At 38.4% G+C, this 12,450-nt stretch overlaps 2 protein-coding genes across 3 annotated transcripts in view; both read left to right on the top strand.

The window, feature by feature from the left end:
• LOC120479665 (zinc finger MYM-type protein 4) overlaps positions 1-6,678 on the top strand; it is a 33,330-nt gene extending 26,652 nt beyond the window's left edge. For both annotated transcript variants that reach the window (XM_039672360.2, XM_039672368.2), the window contains 6 exons: positions 2,404-2,548; positions 2,708-2,859; positions 2,977-3,091; positions 4,635-4,883; positions 5,000-5,123; positions 6,143-6,678. In XM_039672360.2, coding sequence (XP_039528294.2) covers positions 2,404-2,548; positions 2,708-2,859; positions 2,977-3,091; positions 4,635-4,883; positions 5,000-5,123; positions 6,143-6,353 — 996 coding nt within the window. In that variant the 3' untranslated portion in view covers positions 6,354-6,678. The remainder of the gene's footprint in view (positions 1-2,403; positions 2,549-2,707; positions 2,860-2,976; positions 3,092-4,634; positions 4,884-4,999; positions 5,124-6,142) is intronic.
• Positions 6,679-6,955: 277 nt separating this feature from the next.
• LOC120479677 (uncharacterized) lies at positions 6,956-12,426 on the top strand. The gene is made up of 2 exons (XM_039672380.2): positions 6,956-8,734; positions 8,841-12,426. Exon 2 carries the CDS (start codon positions 8,937-8,939, stop codon positions 11,691-11,693), a length of 2,757 nt encoding a protein of 918 aa, XP_039528314.2. The 5' UTR covers positions 6,956-8,734; positions 8,841-8,936; the 3' UTR covers positions 11,694-12,426.
• Positions 12,427-12,450: the final 24 nt, after the last annotated feature.

The following is a 12,450-nucleotide window of genomic DNA, read 5'->3' as shown; positions in this document are numbered from 1 at the left end:
GGGACATACCCGTTAATTCAAGCTTCGCCTTTCGCGTTTACGTTTGACTTTACACTCATGGACGAGGTTAAACTGGAAGCCATGTTAATCTTAGACTACATTGGCCACCGTAGGAGTTAAAACGAAATTGGAATTGAGAGGAACAGAAACTAATATTCACTGGATGGTCATATACCTTTTCACCACTAAATGGGGGTAAAAATCACACAGTGTAGCTTTAAGTACTGAGATAAAAGTTTACAGTTTGATATGAACACTGATGTCTACAGAAGCAATACAGCAAACCACCTTTTGAAAGTATCCTGGCGCTTCAAGTAAGGATTATATCAATTGCATCATTACACCACTAGGTGGCTAAAAGTGACTTAAAAATATGTATTCGTCATTAAATTAATTCAAGAGATTCATTCAAAAATGCTGATTCATCCTGTAATGAAACCGATGAAGTCAGAACCTCTGGTAAATTACATATTTTGTTTAGTTGTCTGTAAAGAATCATGATCTCTATTTGGTACAAAAAGAAGAAATTGTGATTCTCAGTTTATGCAGAATTGTGGAGCTCTAGAAAAAATGAACTGAATGGTTTGATATATCAAATCTGTCCCAAATTTAAAGATTTGTATGCACTTTAGGAGTTTGGAAAGGTAATTTTTTGGGAAAATCTAGCTGTAAATTTAGAGCAAATTAAGTGTATGTGGCACTAGAGAAGAAATCATACCGAGACTAGAGAATTTCCTCCAGAAATCTTCAGGAAAGTTGTTCTAACTGGAAATTTAAACAAGGGTGCACTGAGAAGAGTGAAGCCGTCAGATGGCAGTTCAGAAGTTTCATAATATCCCTCCGGAGGAAACCTGGCACATAGGACGGAGTAGCTCGTTTAAAGTGTGAAGCGGAAATGCTTCAGGAACTTTGTACATAACGCAACAAAGCCAAAAACAATGAGACTGAATGCAGGCCAGATGGGGACCGAAGACGCTGAAAGAGAGGGAGATGATGCTGATGGAGGAGTGGTTGCCATGGAGCCTGCTGCAGTTGAAGAAAGTCACCATAAAAGGAGATGAATGTGTCGGCATCGGTCAAAATGGTTGTTGCAATCTGAAGTGTCTGTGCCTTTTGTGAATTTTTGTCATGCAAACTCTGGCGTTTATTTCAGTATTATACCTCTTGAGGCATCATCTTTATTTGTCTTCATTCAGTCTAAAATGCATTTGATCTGTAATTTATTTACATATTTGGTTAGAATTCAGTGTAAGCCTTTTTTTTATATTGTCTTATATTTATATAATAATATTTTGTTACTTCTGATGGGGAAATCATCAGATTAAGTTATTTGGATTCTTTTTTTTTTCTTGCTTGAATAAAAGAGAAAGTGAATCAACAATAACTGTGGACCGCGGAGGGGTCTTGTATCATCCCGGTTTATTTTTTTGACAATGACTGGCTTACTGTACATTTATCATGATGATTATATTACACAACTACTTGCCAATAAAGTAAATACATGGAGATGAAATACTGATTTGAGAATCTGTTTTTTTCTTAGCTGAATCAATAAAAAAAATCATAAGATGAACACAAACAATATTATTAAAATCGTTAGAATTTATTATCTGCGATGCAAGTTACTTTATGGTCTAGTCCGCTTTTGGAGCTGCATGATTCTGGATAAACTGAAAATCATGATTTTTTTTTTTTTTCTTAAATGGAGATCATAACTAAATGTGACTTTTTAAATATGTGCTAGAGGTTCTGACAAAATGTTAATTGCTTCAGTCTATTAAAAGAATATTTAATTTGAATTTTTTAAAAACGGTTGAATGAATGATTCAATGACTCATAAAGACTCAAACTATTTCATTCCTATTCATGAAGACTGCTCTAACTTGGTCAGCGGCAACACAGATCTGAATGTTCGCTGTGATCATAGTTGTTTAATAGACACAAGCGAATCCTTGTCATTTAGGAATAAGATTGCGAAGGTGTTTGAATCGAGATTGCAATCTTTTAACAATTAAGTGTGCCACTCTTATCAGTTTTATCTACAATTTAACGTCTTTCACAATATTAAAGGTATAATACTATTTTCAGGATTACTTAGATATTCTTAAAGTATTTGTTTATATTTTCAATTAGCTTTCAGTTTAATTTAATGAAATTTAAGCAATTTTTTTAAATTATTACTTTTTGAATATGTAATGTTTATCAGTTAGCTTCATTTTAGCACCATTTGAGCATTAAAACACATTTTATTTCAGTTAGTATTCTAAAGAGCTGACATATTTTCAGATATGGCGTGCGCTCTGTTTTTTTTTTTATTGGACTTGATCTTTTTTAGGTTTCCCTTCATAATATCTGGTTTCTTTGTTGTGTAGTAATAAAACTAGTGTTTTGTGTCTCCTTCAGGGACGTAAGCGATCTGGAACCGATACAGCAGGCAGCGTTTGGCTTAGTACGTCCTGCTCGAAGCTTAACCAAATGTACGGAGTCGAAGCTTGGGCCAGCTGGGTGAAAATGAAAACAGGACAAAGTGAACAGAAGCAGGAGTCCGGTAAGTTCACACATATGGGTCAGAACATGGAGTCATTCCCTCGCAACTCACGCAGCTTGTGTCATTGGTAAAGGTCATTGGCTCAGTCGGTGTGTGACATCGCGCTTGACCCACCATGTGTTTTAGCAACTTTTTCTTCTCCCACTGTGTCTTATTCAGAGGGCCCCATGACTGTGAAGGAGGATTTGTTGCAGTGCACTCCTGCAGATCTCAGTATTGGTCTGTGTCGTTTCATCAAGGAGGTCCGCAGGCCGAACGGCAAGGCGTATGAACCCGACAGCATCTACTACCTGTGCCTGGGCATTCAGCAGGTTTGAGAATAAATTAAATCCAGCACATTTGCTTCAAAATGTAATTACGTGTACAATTTTTGTTTTGTTTTTTTGGATACACTATATATTCTTCAACATACTTCACTCAATTCTTAGTGCCTGCTTGAAAATGAGCGTCTTGAAAACATCTTCACGGATTCACTCTATAGTCAGTTCATCACTGACATCACCACACTGCTGAAGGACTGGGGGAATACATTGCCGCCTGGAGGTAAATCTCTTTTTCCCAAAACGACCTTGTTCTGTCACCTGCTGCAAAAATAGAGTTCACTTTTTCTTTTTGTCATAGATACTATATATATATATATATATGTGTGTGTGTGTGTGTGTGTGTAAGCAATAAGGTACAAGAGGCTGTGCTATATTGTGAATAAGTAACGGCTGAAGGGCGTGAGTTTGGAAAGATATTTGAAACAATACAATAACAAGTATTGTATAATCGGGAGTGTTGCATCGAGTACTTTATTGCTTTTATTAAACGGTTCACACACAATAAAAATATGTAAGGAAAAAAATATGTATTAGTGCAACTTAAATGAAGTAAAATCACTAAAAGTCATCCTTCCGCTAGAAAAAAAAGTCCCTGACCATGAACAGCAACAATGTTCAATGTGTAATATGCATGAAAGCTCAAATAAAAACAACATAGGAGTGTTGTGCAGTGATAAATAAAACGTTGGGTTAAGCGGTCATAGCCGTGTTTTATCATGAATAAATCAGAATGACCAATCAGAATCAAGGATTGGAATTAATCATTATATACACTGAATATGGCCTATTCACATAACCAAAGCATATCACCCAACAAATCTAGACTAACTACTGACCACCATATCAATAGCTCCACTGAAATGCCAGTTCTGGATGTATTATCAAAAAAGTATATTAGATGTTTACACTATTAATAAGCTTAAAATAAACCTTTTATTATTTGTACGGAAGTCTAACTGTTTACTTGTAAAGCTGATTAGCTTAATACTTTGAAATATCATGCGTGTTATTTATTTTTATACTCCTTATAAAAAGTCAATCATTTTTGTAATTGTATTATTGTACATGCAGTTTGACACCATTTTAATTGAGAGAATACATGGGATATTTGTTCTTTTAAAACTCTAATATATTTTAAATGCATCTGAAATTGGTAAAAAAAAAAAAAATTAACCTGAAATCTTTGAATGTGTTGAAACAAAAACAGTTCATTTACACTTTCAAAAGTTTGAGGTCAGACAGATTTTTTTAATATTTTAATACTCTTTTTCAGCAAGGATTGACTTGTATAATGATACAAACACTTTTATTTCAAAATAAATTGTTTTTTAAACTTTCTATTCATCAAAGTATCCTGAGAAAAAAAAGTAGTCAAAAGTATGAAGCAGCCCAACTTGTTTTGAACATTAATAATACTCAGAAATGTTTCTTGAGCAGCAAATCAGCATATTAGAATCATTTTCAAGGATCATGTGACACTGAAGACTGGAACAATGATGCTGAAAATTCAGCTTTAACATCACAGGAATACATTATTTTAAAACAGTTATTTTAAAAGGTATTTCTGTTTTTACTGTATTTAAAAATGCAGCCTTGGTGAGCATAAGAGATTTCTTTTAAAAACATAGAAAGACAATACTAGCCTTGAACTTGTCTACAAGATGAGTTTCTTCGTCACAAGGATGATTTTGTTCTCGGGTACAAAATTTAAAATCCCCTTGCGTTGTGAATAGGCTTTTAAGGTGATCACGATGTTTCCACAGGATATATACACTCGCGGGTTGAGGAGGAGTACCTTTGGGAATGCAAGCAGTTGGGCGCTCTATCTCCTATTGTCCTGCTCAACACGCTGCTCTTTTTTGGAGCCAAGCTCCTCAACCTCAAAACGATTGAGGACCATCGACGCCTTGCTTTCGCCAATGTCACCCACTCCTCGAAGGCCACCAAAAATGGCACGACCTCCTGTCTTCGGTTCAGACTGCCTAGCAAAGAGGAGGAAAAGGACAAGAAACGTAAGAGCTGTGCTGAAGATGCAATGGCCACCATGTGTTTGAATCGTTACAGAGCTCCTAGACATGTGAACATGCATCTGTGCTCATAATATTTCTTGTGTTTATTGAACATCCAGCACCGGCTGTTAAAAGGAGGAAAGAGGAAGAGATTGTTGAAGAGGAGTTTTTGGAGATGCCTGAGAATGTGGAGAACCCCTTACGCTGTCCTGTCAGACTCTACGAGTTCTATCTGTCGAAATGGTGAGTGTTAATTTTTTCATTTATTCACCATCATGTCTTCCATGACAATGCGTTCAGCAAAAGTAGATGACGAGTTTTACTGCCGAATCGTATTGTTGGTTAAAACTATTAAAGGGATAATTCACCCAAACATTTCAAATTTTGTCATAATTTACTCAACCTCATTTTGTTCCAAACCCGAATGAGTTTCTTTCTTCTGCTGAACACAAAAGAAGATAATTTAAAGAAAATGGGTAACCAAACAGTTAAGCCCCATTGACTTCGTTACAACGGGGTTGAGTAAATTATGACATATTTTTCATTTTTGGGTGAAATATCACTTTAAAAATTTTTAATTTGAAATAAAATAAAACATAGATATTATTTGAAAATCTTAAAATTGAAATACTTGAAGTAAACTAAAACTAAATTAAAACAATTAAATGAACTGAAATTAAAGCTAATATAAATATAAAAAAGCATGTAAAATGGACTCAAATTAAAATGTAAACTAAAATAAAAATATCACAATAAAAGCTAATTCAAAATATTAGTAAATACTATAACTGTATAAAAATTACTAAAATAACACTGCCGCTGAAGCTTTCTAATTACATATGCTGAATATGGCTCAGGTTGGACTCTGGTTACAAGAAATCAATGCATTTAGCACTAAATTAGCATGTATTTTAATCTCATAAAGATTTTGTATGGCATCAGAAGGAATTTAATGGCAAATAATAATCACTTTTAATAATAAAATGGACTGCTTATAATGCTCTTTTTTCATTTTTGTTGCACGTAAAAGAGCAGTTTGGATTTTCTTATCTCATTTTGTTTTACACAGAATGAAAATGACAAGCATTTGAATTTTTTCAGTGAACTATAATGTTATATTACTCTCTACAATTTTGAATCACAATTATGCAGATTCTTGAATGAAGCAGCTTGAGTTCTGCACACTAAATGAGCTTCATTGAAATTGCTCTTGCTTGAAGGAGTAGAGTCACTTGTTTGGTCTTTTTCTGGTGCTTTTACAGCTCAAACTCCGTGAAGCAGCGTCCAGATCTTTTCTACCTGCAGCCCGAGGCGTCCTGCCACCCCAGCAGCCCTGTGTGGTACTCGGCCCAGCCATTGGATAGCACCATGATGGAGAGCATGCTCACACGAATCCTAGCCATACGGGACATTCATCTGGACTCTAAGCATCAGCAAAAGTACCTGGACTCGTCAGATGAAGATAGCTCTTAATTAGAACCTACAAACTTTGAGACCTTGCTTTGAAAAAAACAACAACAACATGATGACCAACGTTTAATGACATCTACGTATTACTTTTATTCAGACAGGAATGGGATGAAAACAAATGAAATTGTGCACAAGCTCAACAGACATTCCTCGAGTCATCAATTCTATCATGAATGGTATAGACCTTTAAAATAAAATTTGGGGGTTTGGTTTTTAGTCCCAGTAGATATTGTTTCTCGGTATTTAGTATTATTTAGTGAAAGTTTTTTAAGTTTAAACATTCATCCTGTCATTGTTGGTAACCTTTGAAAATATATGAATTCTCAGATGAATGGCTGGCTTACTTCCGGTAAGAATTGTAAGGGTTTCCATTGATCTTAACATGTTTTCTGGACACTTGCTACTTTGTACACTTATTGACATGTAAAGGAACATTCACTCTGAAAATGTTCACAACCAGAAGTCATTTGTTTTCATTGAGAATTGGTGAATTGAGCAACTCTTAGCGATGCTTCAGATTTACGGGACCACTCAGATACGTGACAGTAAAGCTGTCATTTTAATGGACAGAAATGTATATATTTCCATGTGTGCAAGATGCAAAAAAAGACCATTTTAAATGTGTGTATCTGCTAAAAATAATTTTCTCTTGACCACAGACGTTTGGTACACACAGCCTCGGCTAATAGACGTACTAAAAGCTCCAATTCTGATCTCAGTTGGTCTTTAAGAAATAGATATTTTAGATGTCTCGCTTCTAGAAAAGATGAGTTTGACGCATTCATGGAGTCAAAGTCGTGGAGTCGTGTCTCAGTCAATAGAGGGCAGTCCTGCTTTGTTAGTTCAAGTGACAGGACCTTAACATGGTAACAATGGGAATCAAATAAGCAATATTTAGCCACATGATTATGCTGATATTTGCACAGATAGATGCAGTGCCAGCCTACGATGTAAAGCCAATTGTCATTCGCTACCATGGTAACAGAGACAAGAGCTGTTGCATGTGCTTCGCACTGGATTCTGAATGTGCTGCTGCTTTTCAAATCGTGCAACACATATGAAAAGCACTTGTATATATGCGTCAGCCTTCAGTAATGGAATTATTGTTAACCAGAACGTCCCACATCAGGACCTTTAATTTAACCTGCACTGACTTTAAGCATTGCTGAATGTAAGGGGGGGAGCAATATATAAGTGAGGCAGCTGAACTATATACAGTTGTTAAAGAGCAAGTGCTGCTTGTCTGATCACACATCTCTTACCAATTGTTCGTACATGTACAATTAGGTATGGCGGACAGAAAGATGCATTTCAGGGACAGATCACGTTTATATTGCCTGTTCAAAAAGAGTGTGTGGGCGTGCTCCGGGCAGATGAGGTGTGATTCAAGAGGGTTCGAGAATGAGAGGAGAGTGTGTGGGAGAGAGAAGTACAACAAAGACAGACAATCTGGCAGTGTATGACTGAATCTCCATTTGAAAAATTCAAAAACAATGTCAAACTTTGATTTTTTAAAACCCATGCTATTGGTGTAATGTGCTAAATGTTTCATTTAGATGGGTTTTTATTTACACAAATAAGACGAGGATACTGGCAAATGTAGATAAGGTCTGATGAGAATCTAAGCCATCTTATTAGAGGTCAAACCAAATTGAGATAAAAGTGACTGAAAGGAAATGAAATGAGCGAGGCAAAAAAAGTCCTAAGCTCTTGATAAGTGTTAAAGCCCTGAAGCTGCCTCAAAACTCAGGGGAGGGAGCTGAGAGAGTGATAGTGAGGCAGTAGGAGAGAGGAGGGAGAGAGAGAGAGAGAGAGCTGCCGTTGGTGTTGATATAAGAGGCTATTTATCAAACCAACTGTGTTTCTGTGTGACGAAGGACAAGACTCTGAGAGCTGCAAGATAATGCTGGAATACAGACTGAATTCCTGGACACTTTTCACACCTGGATCACCGGCGTACAAGGAACTTGGGCTGTCCATCTGTCATCCTGCGATGCTATGATTACCAGTTACGTCAGTGATTAACTAGGCGATGCAAAGAGACCATGGAGAAGTGTTATGTCACATTTGACTGAGGAAAAGAAATGAGTTTTTGCTCTAATACTGCATTTTTGAAGTGTAAAGATGCTGCCTCAGGAGACTGTGAGCTCTAAATCGGGAACAGAACTGCTTATATCTGACTAAACCAAGGGGATAGACAGACATACAGAATTTTTTTTTTAGTCTTTACATGGTAAAGCGTACTGTCTCACAAAGTTGCTTCCTTTCCACTTTATGTTGCTGTCAAGCTATACATTTAAGGGAAGTATGCTTTATTTTTTATATTTCCAGTGGAGGTACTGAGGCCATTTCTTGACTAACCACTTACCAACACCTGAAGACTAGTAAGTTTTGATATTCATTTTATTTTACCACTACCTGAAGACTAGTAAGTTTTGATTTTCAGTTTTCTAACTAAATGAAAAATGTCTGTCTCCTATCATTTCTAAGAAGACTTGGTACACATGCTCTGCCAGCATCCTTCAATAGACTTCTGGAGGATTGTATTGGAGGTTGTGTAGAAGGCCATCGTCAAGAAGTGACACAATGGGAAAGCCATTAAGTCGTCCAGGCTGCTTACGGCAGAGCCCTTGTTGTTCAAAAAAAGTTGATGACAGGGAGGGCTACAATGAAGATGGATACATACCTCAACGGTCCATTTATGACACAATGTGCATCAATGAACAGATTGACCACGGTTCGGCACACAGCACTCTGGGTTCGAGAAGGGGCAGAGAAACTGACTTCTCCAGTAATGGTTCCCTGGGAGCAGGTGGAGACATGTTTGACACAAGGTCTTCTGTGCTAGTCAGCAGTGGAAAAAAACTGGACGAGAGGTTCATATTTGATTCTCTAAAATTAGCAAATGATGAACTAAGCAAGTCACCAAGAGGGTTTGTGAGGTCGGCATCCCCCAGCGTATCCTGCAGTTCGGCTCCAAGCGGATCCATGAACAAGCGGCATCATCACCAGGAAAGTGGCAAGAAAGACAACCTCTGCCGTCACTCCTGGAAGGTTCTGTCTCCGCCTAAGTTCCCAGAACCTTTTGAACTCTCCCCAGGTGAAAAGACCTACTTAAACCCAGGAGTTGCCTTCTTTCCAAACAGCATTACCTCCCCACAAATTTCACCCTTCTCTGGATCCCCTTTCTCCACTGGTACGCATACACCTTCTGTGTTCTTCTCTCCCTCCCCCTTGCCCTATCAGCAGTTCAACAGGCAATCTTTACCTACCCAACCGTCTTCACCACGACCACCTCTGTCAGAGTTATCAGTCAGTGCCCTAATGTGTGGCCAAGAAGACAACGACAAACTGGAGATTGGCCAAGGTATGAGGGATGATGGGTGCATGGCAAAAGATAATCTGTTTCTGACTTTTAAACCCCAGAACATCGAACCTGAAAAAGAACCGCTGCTGGCCACCCCAGAACCTGAAACTGACACAACGCCCCTTCTGCGCTCCCAAACGTCAAAAAGACCTGCCTTCTCACCCACTCCAATGGAGTCCACCTGGCCCCGGCGACTGATTGGAAGGAGAAGGACTGTAAGACAAGGTGGTGCAGTTCACAACCTCCCAATTCTCCCACCACTACCCTCTTTGCTAATGCGGAGTGTCTCAGATAAAAAGACCATTCCCCGTCTTTCACCGTTCCCCGAGCACCAGGGAAATGTGGACGGACATCTTGACAAGTCTACATTGACAAGAGATTTGAAGGATTGCTCACTTCAAGAATGGAAGATCTTGCGAGAACAAGAGGAGCGTAAAGCAGAAGCATCTAAAAATGAGAGTGTGATTGAGGAAGCTTTAGAAGAAGAGAGAAAATTGGTGCTCATAGAGGAGAGCACTGAGCAAGACATTGATGAAAATACCACTCCCGAATGTGTGGAAGAAAACTGGGAGGCTGTGTTGGAGATGGTTAATTCACTTTGGGATGAGACATGGAATGAAGATTTGCAAAATGTTGGCTCTCTAAGGCGCTGGCCTCTTTTACATCCTCCATCGGGGTTTGGTGGCTCACAAGCTCCATCTGGTACAAGCTCAGAACTGGGTGCTGAAGATATGTTGGAGATTGAGAAAATGAACCAAGAGGTTGTGGAAAGCCAAGATGATGACGAACCAATATTTCAGTACAATTTGCAAACATGTCAAGGTAAAAGTAATGTTATTGTTATTCAGCCAGGGGGCCATAAACTTGTTCATGCAAAGATCCCAACCAGTCTAGATCTTTCCACCATTGACGCCCAAATGGGTAACAAATACAACCATAGCGAATCGCCAGATTCCCACCTGACGCTAGACTCGGATTCAAGTGGTATCTACATGTCAAATCCCAGCCAAACGAGTAGAGAGGACATCACTTCTGATAATGACAGACCTATGTCAGATCTTGGAAGTATTACTTCGCTTATTCAAGAGGAAGAGGGTAAGGACAATGTTCGAATTACTGGAGCATACTCTTCAATTCCAAAAGCAAATAAAATGGCAACTTTTAGCAAAAAAGATCCCTCTGGACTGAGAGCTAATAGCGTAGAGCTCGGAAGGCAAGCATTTTGTAAAGAGATTGCAAGTAAAGCTACAGAAATACAAGCACGCTTGAAACCTGTTGACAAAGGATCTCTAACCCAAGAGATTCATAACACTGTGAACACATCGACTGATTTACCTTTGCCACTTTCCCCATCCAAACACGTGGCTAAAGAAACTTTATTAGTCAAGAGCGACACTGATCCATTTGTTGCCACAGATAGTTTTGTCTACCTGGCAGTATCAGTACTGCCCCCACCCCAGGAAAGAGTGACCAAACCTGCACTGGAGGAACCATTGCCTCCTACTTCCTTTGCCAAACCTTGCCCTTACCCTGATGAATGTGACTTCCTCTCGACAGATAGTTTTGTTTACCTGGCTGCTCCTGACTGCCACCTGCTGGTTACAGAGGGACATTCAGTATATGGTGACTCGAAAGATTCTGAATCGGAGGACAGCGGTTCTAGGGCAGACTTTGTTATAGCCTCTGCAGTAGGAGGAGATAGCGATTGGGACTCAGACCTGACTGATTCTGAACCAGAGCCAAACTCTTCCAATCCTGCATGGGACTACTGGGAGGAGCTAGAGCAGGGGGTGCTGCAGGAACTATTCAGCGATGACCAATCAGATGCAGACAAACTGCTCTATGGCAACCAAGCTCAGCAGATTTCCTGCCAGCGTGGGGAGTTGGCTGCTATTGTTGTACAGGAGCTGGAAGAGGTGTCCTCGCAGTACACACAGGGGGCAGAGGCACACACTGAGGTGAAGTCTGTATCCTAACTCTCATTACTGCACTGGCAAGCCTATTGTATTAGAGCCCATTTAATAATTATAATGTTAAACATCATAAACAGGTATTTTCATTTTTGTTTTCCTCTATTTCTCCTTATTTAATAATGTATATATTATTTCAAAGTTGTGATGCCAACATCTATCGGTATTCACAATAAAATGTGGATGTGTTCTTGATATCAATTTTGTTGAAGCACAGTTCAAGTCTCTCTTTTAAGTTGCATTTCTGTTTTATAGTTTGTGTCATGGTGGACAGCTTTATGGGTTTATTGAGTTGTTATTGATTTCAATGTTATGTTGACTGGTAAGCATTTGTTAACTGATAGGTTTGGCTATTAGGTGATCGTGGATGCAATGTGACTATCAGAGATCAAGCATAGGAGCTTCAAATCTATTGCAGACTAATGTTAGATCAATAATAGATACACTATATGCTGTGTGCTCTGTATAACAATAATTAATGTTATATGTTACCGGGATCATTTTAAAAAACTGACTGTGAAAGTCCTGGAGGGCAATTAGGCTGATGTAGACATTTTGACCTTGTCAATAAAGGAGCACAGTTTATAGCACAAATAATGCTTAATATGCAGTAAAATGTGTGTACTTAGCTCAGTTTATGACGTTTAAATTCAGCAGGGAGAGTTGTTCCACTTTTTAACACATTGCAAAGGAAATGCATTCTGCCTGGGTTGTCAATAAATGAAATGTGAAGGATCAAAAGTCTTCATTTCTTTTCATTCTT

This window comes from Pimephales promelas, chromosome 15, assembly GCF_988280905.1.
Source record: "Pimephales promelas chromosome 15, fPimPro1.hap1.1, whole genome shotgun sequence".
NCBI classification, from domain to species: Eukaryota; Metazoa; Chordata; class Actinopteri; order Cypriniformes; family Leuciscidae; genus Pimephales; species Pimephales promelas.
Note: the sequence above shows the minus strand (reverse complement) of the source record. Positions and strands in the feature narration are given on the sequence as shown.

Excerpts from the sequence above, each read along its gene's own strand:
- LOC120479677 (XM_039672380.2), top strand. The coding sequence starts at position 8,937 with ATGGGAAAGCCATTAAGTCGTCCAGGCTGCTTACGGCAGAGCCCTTGT.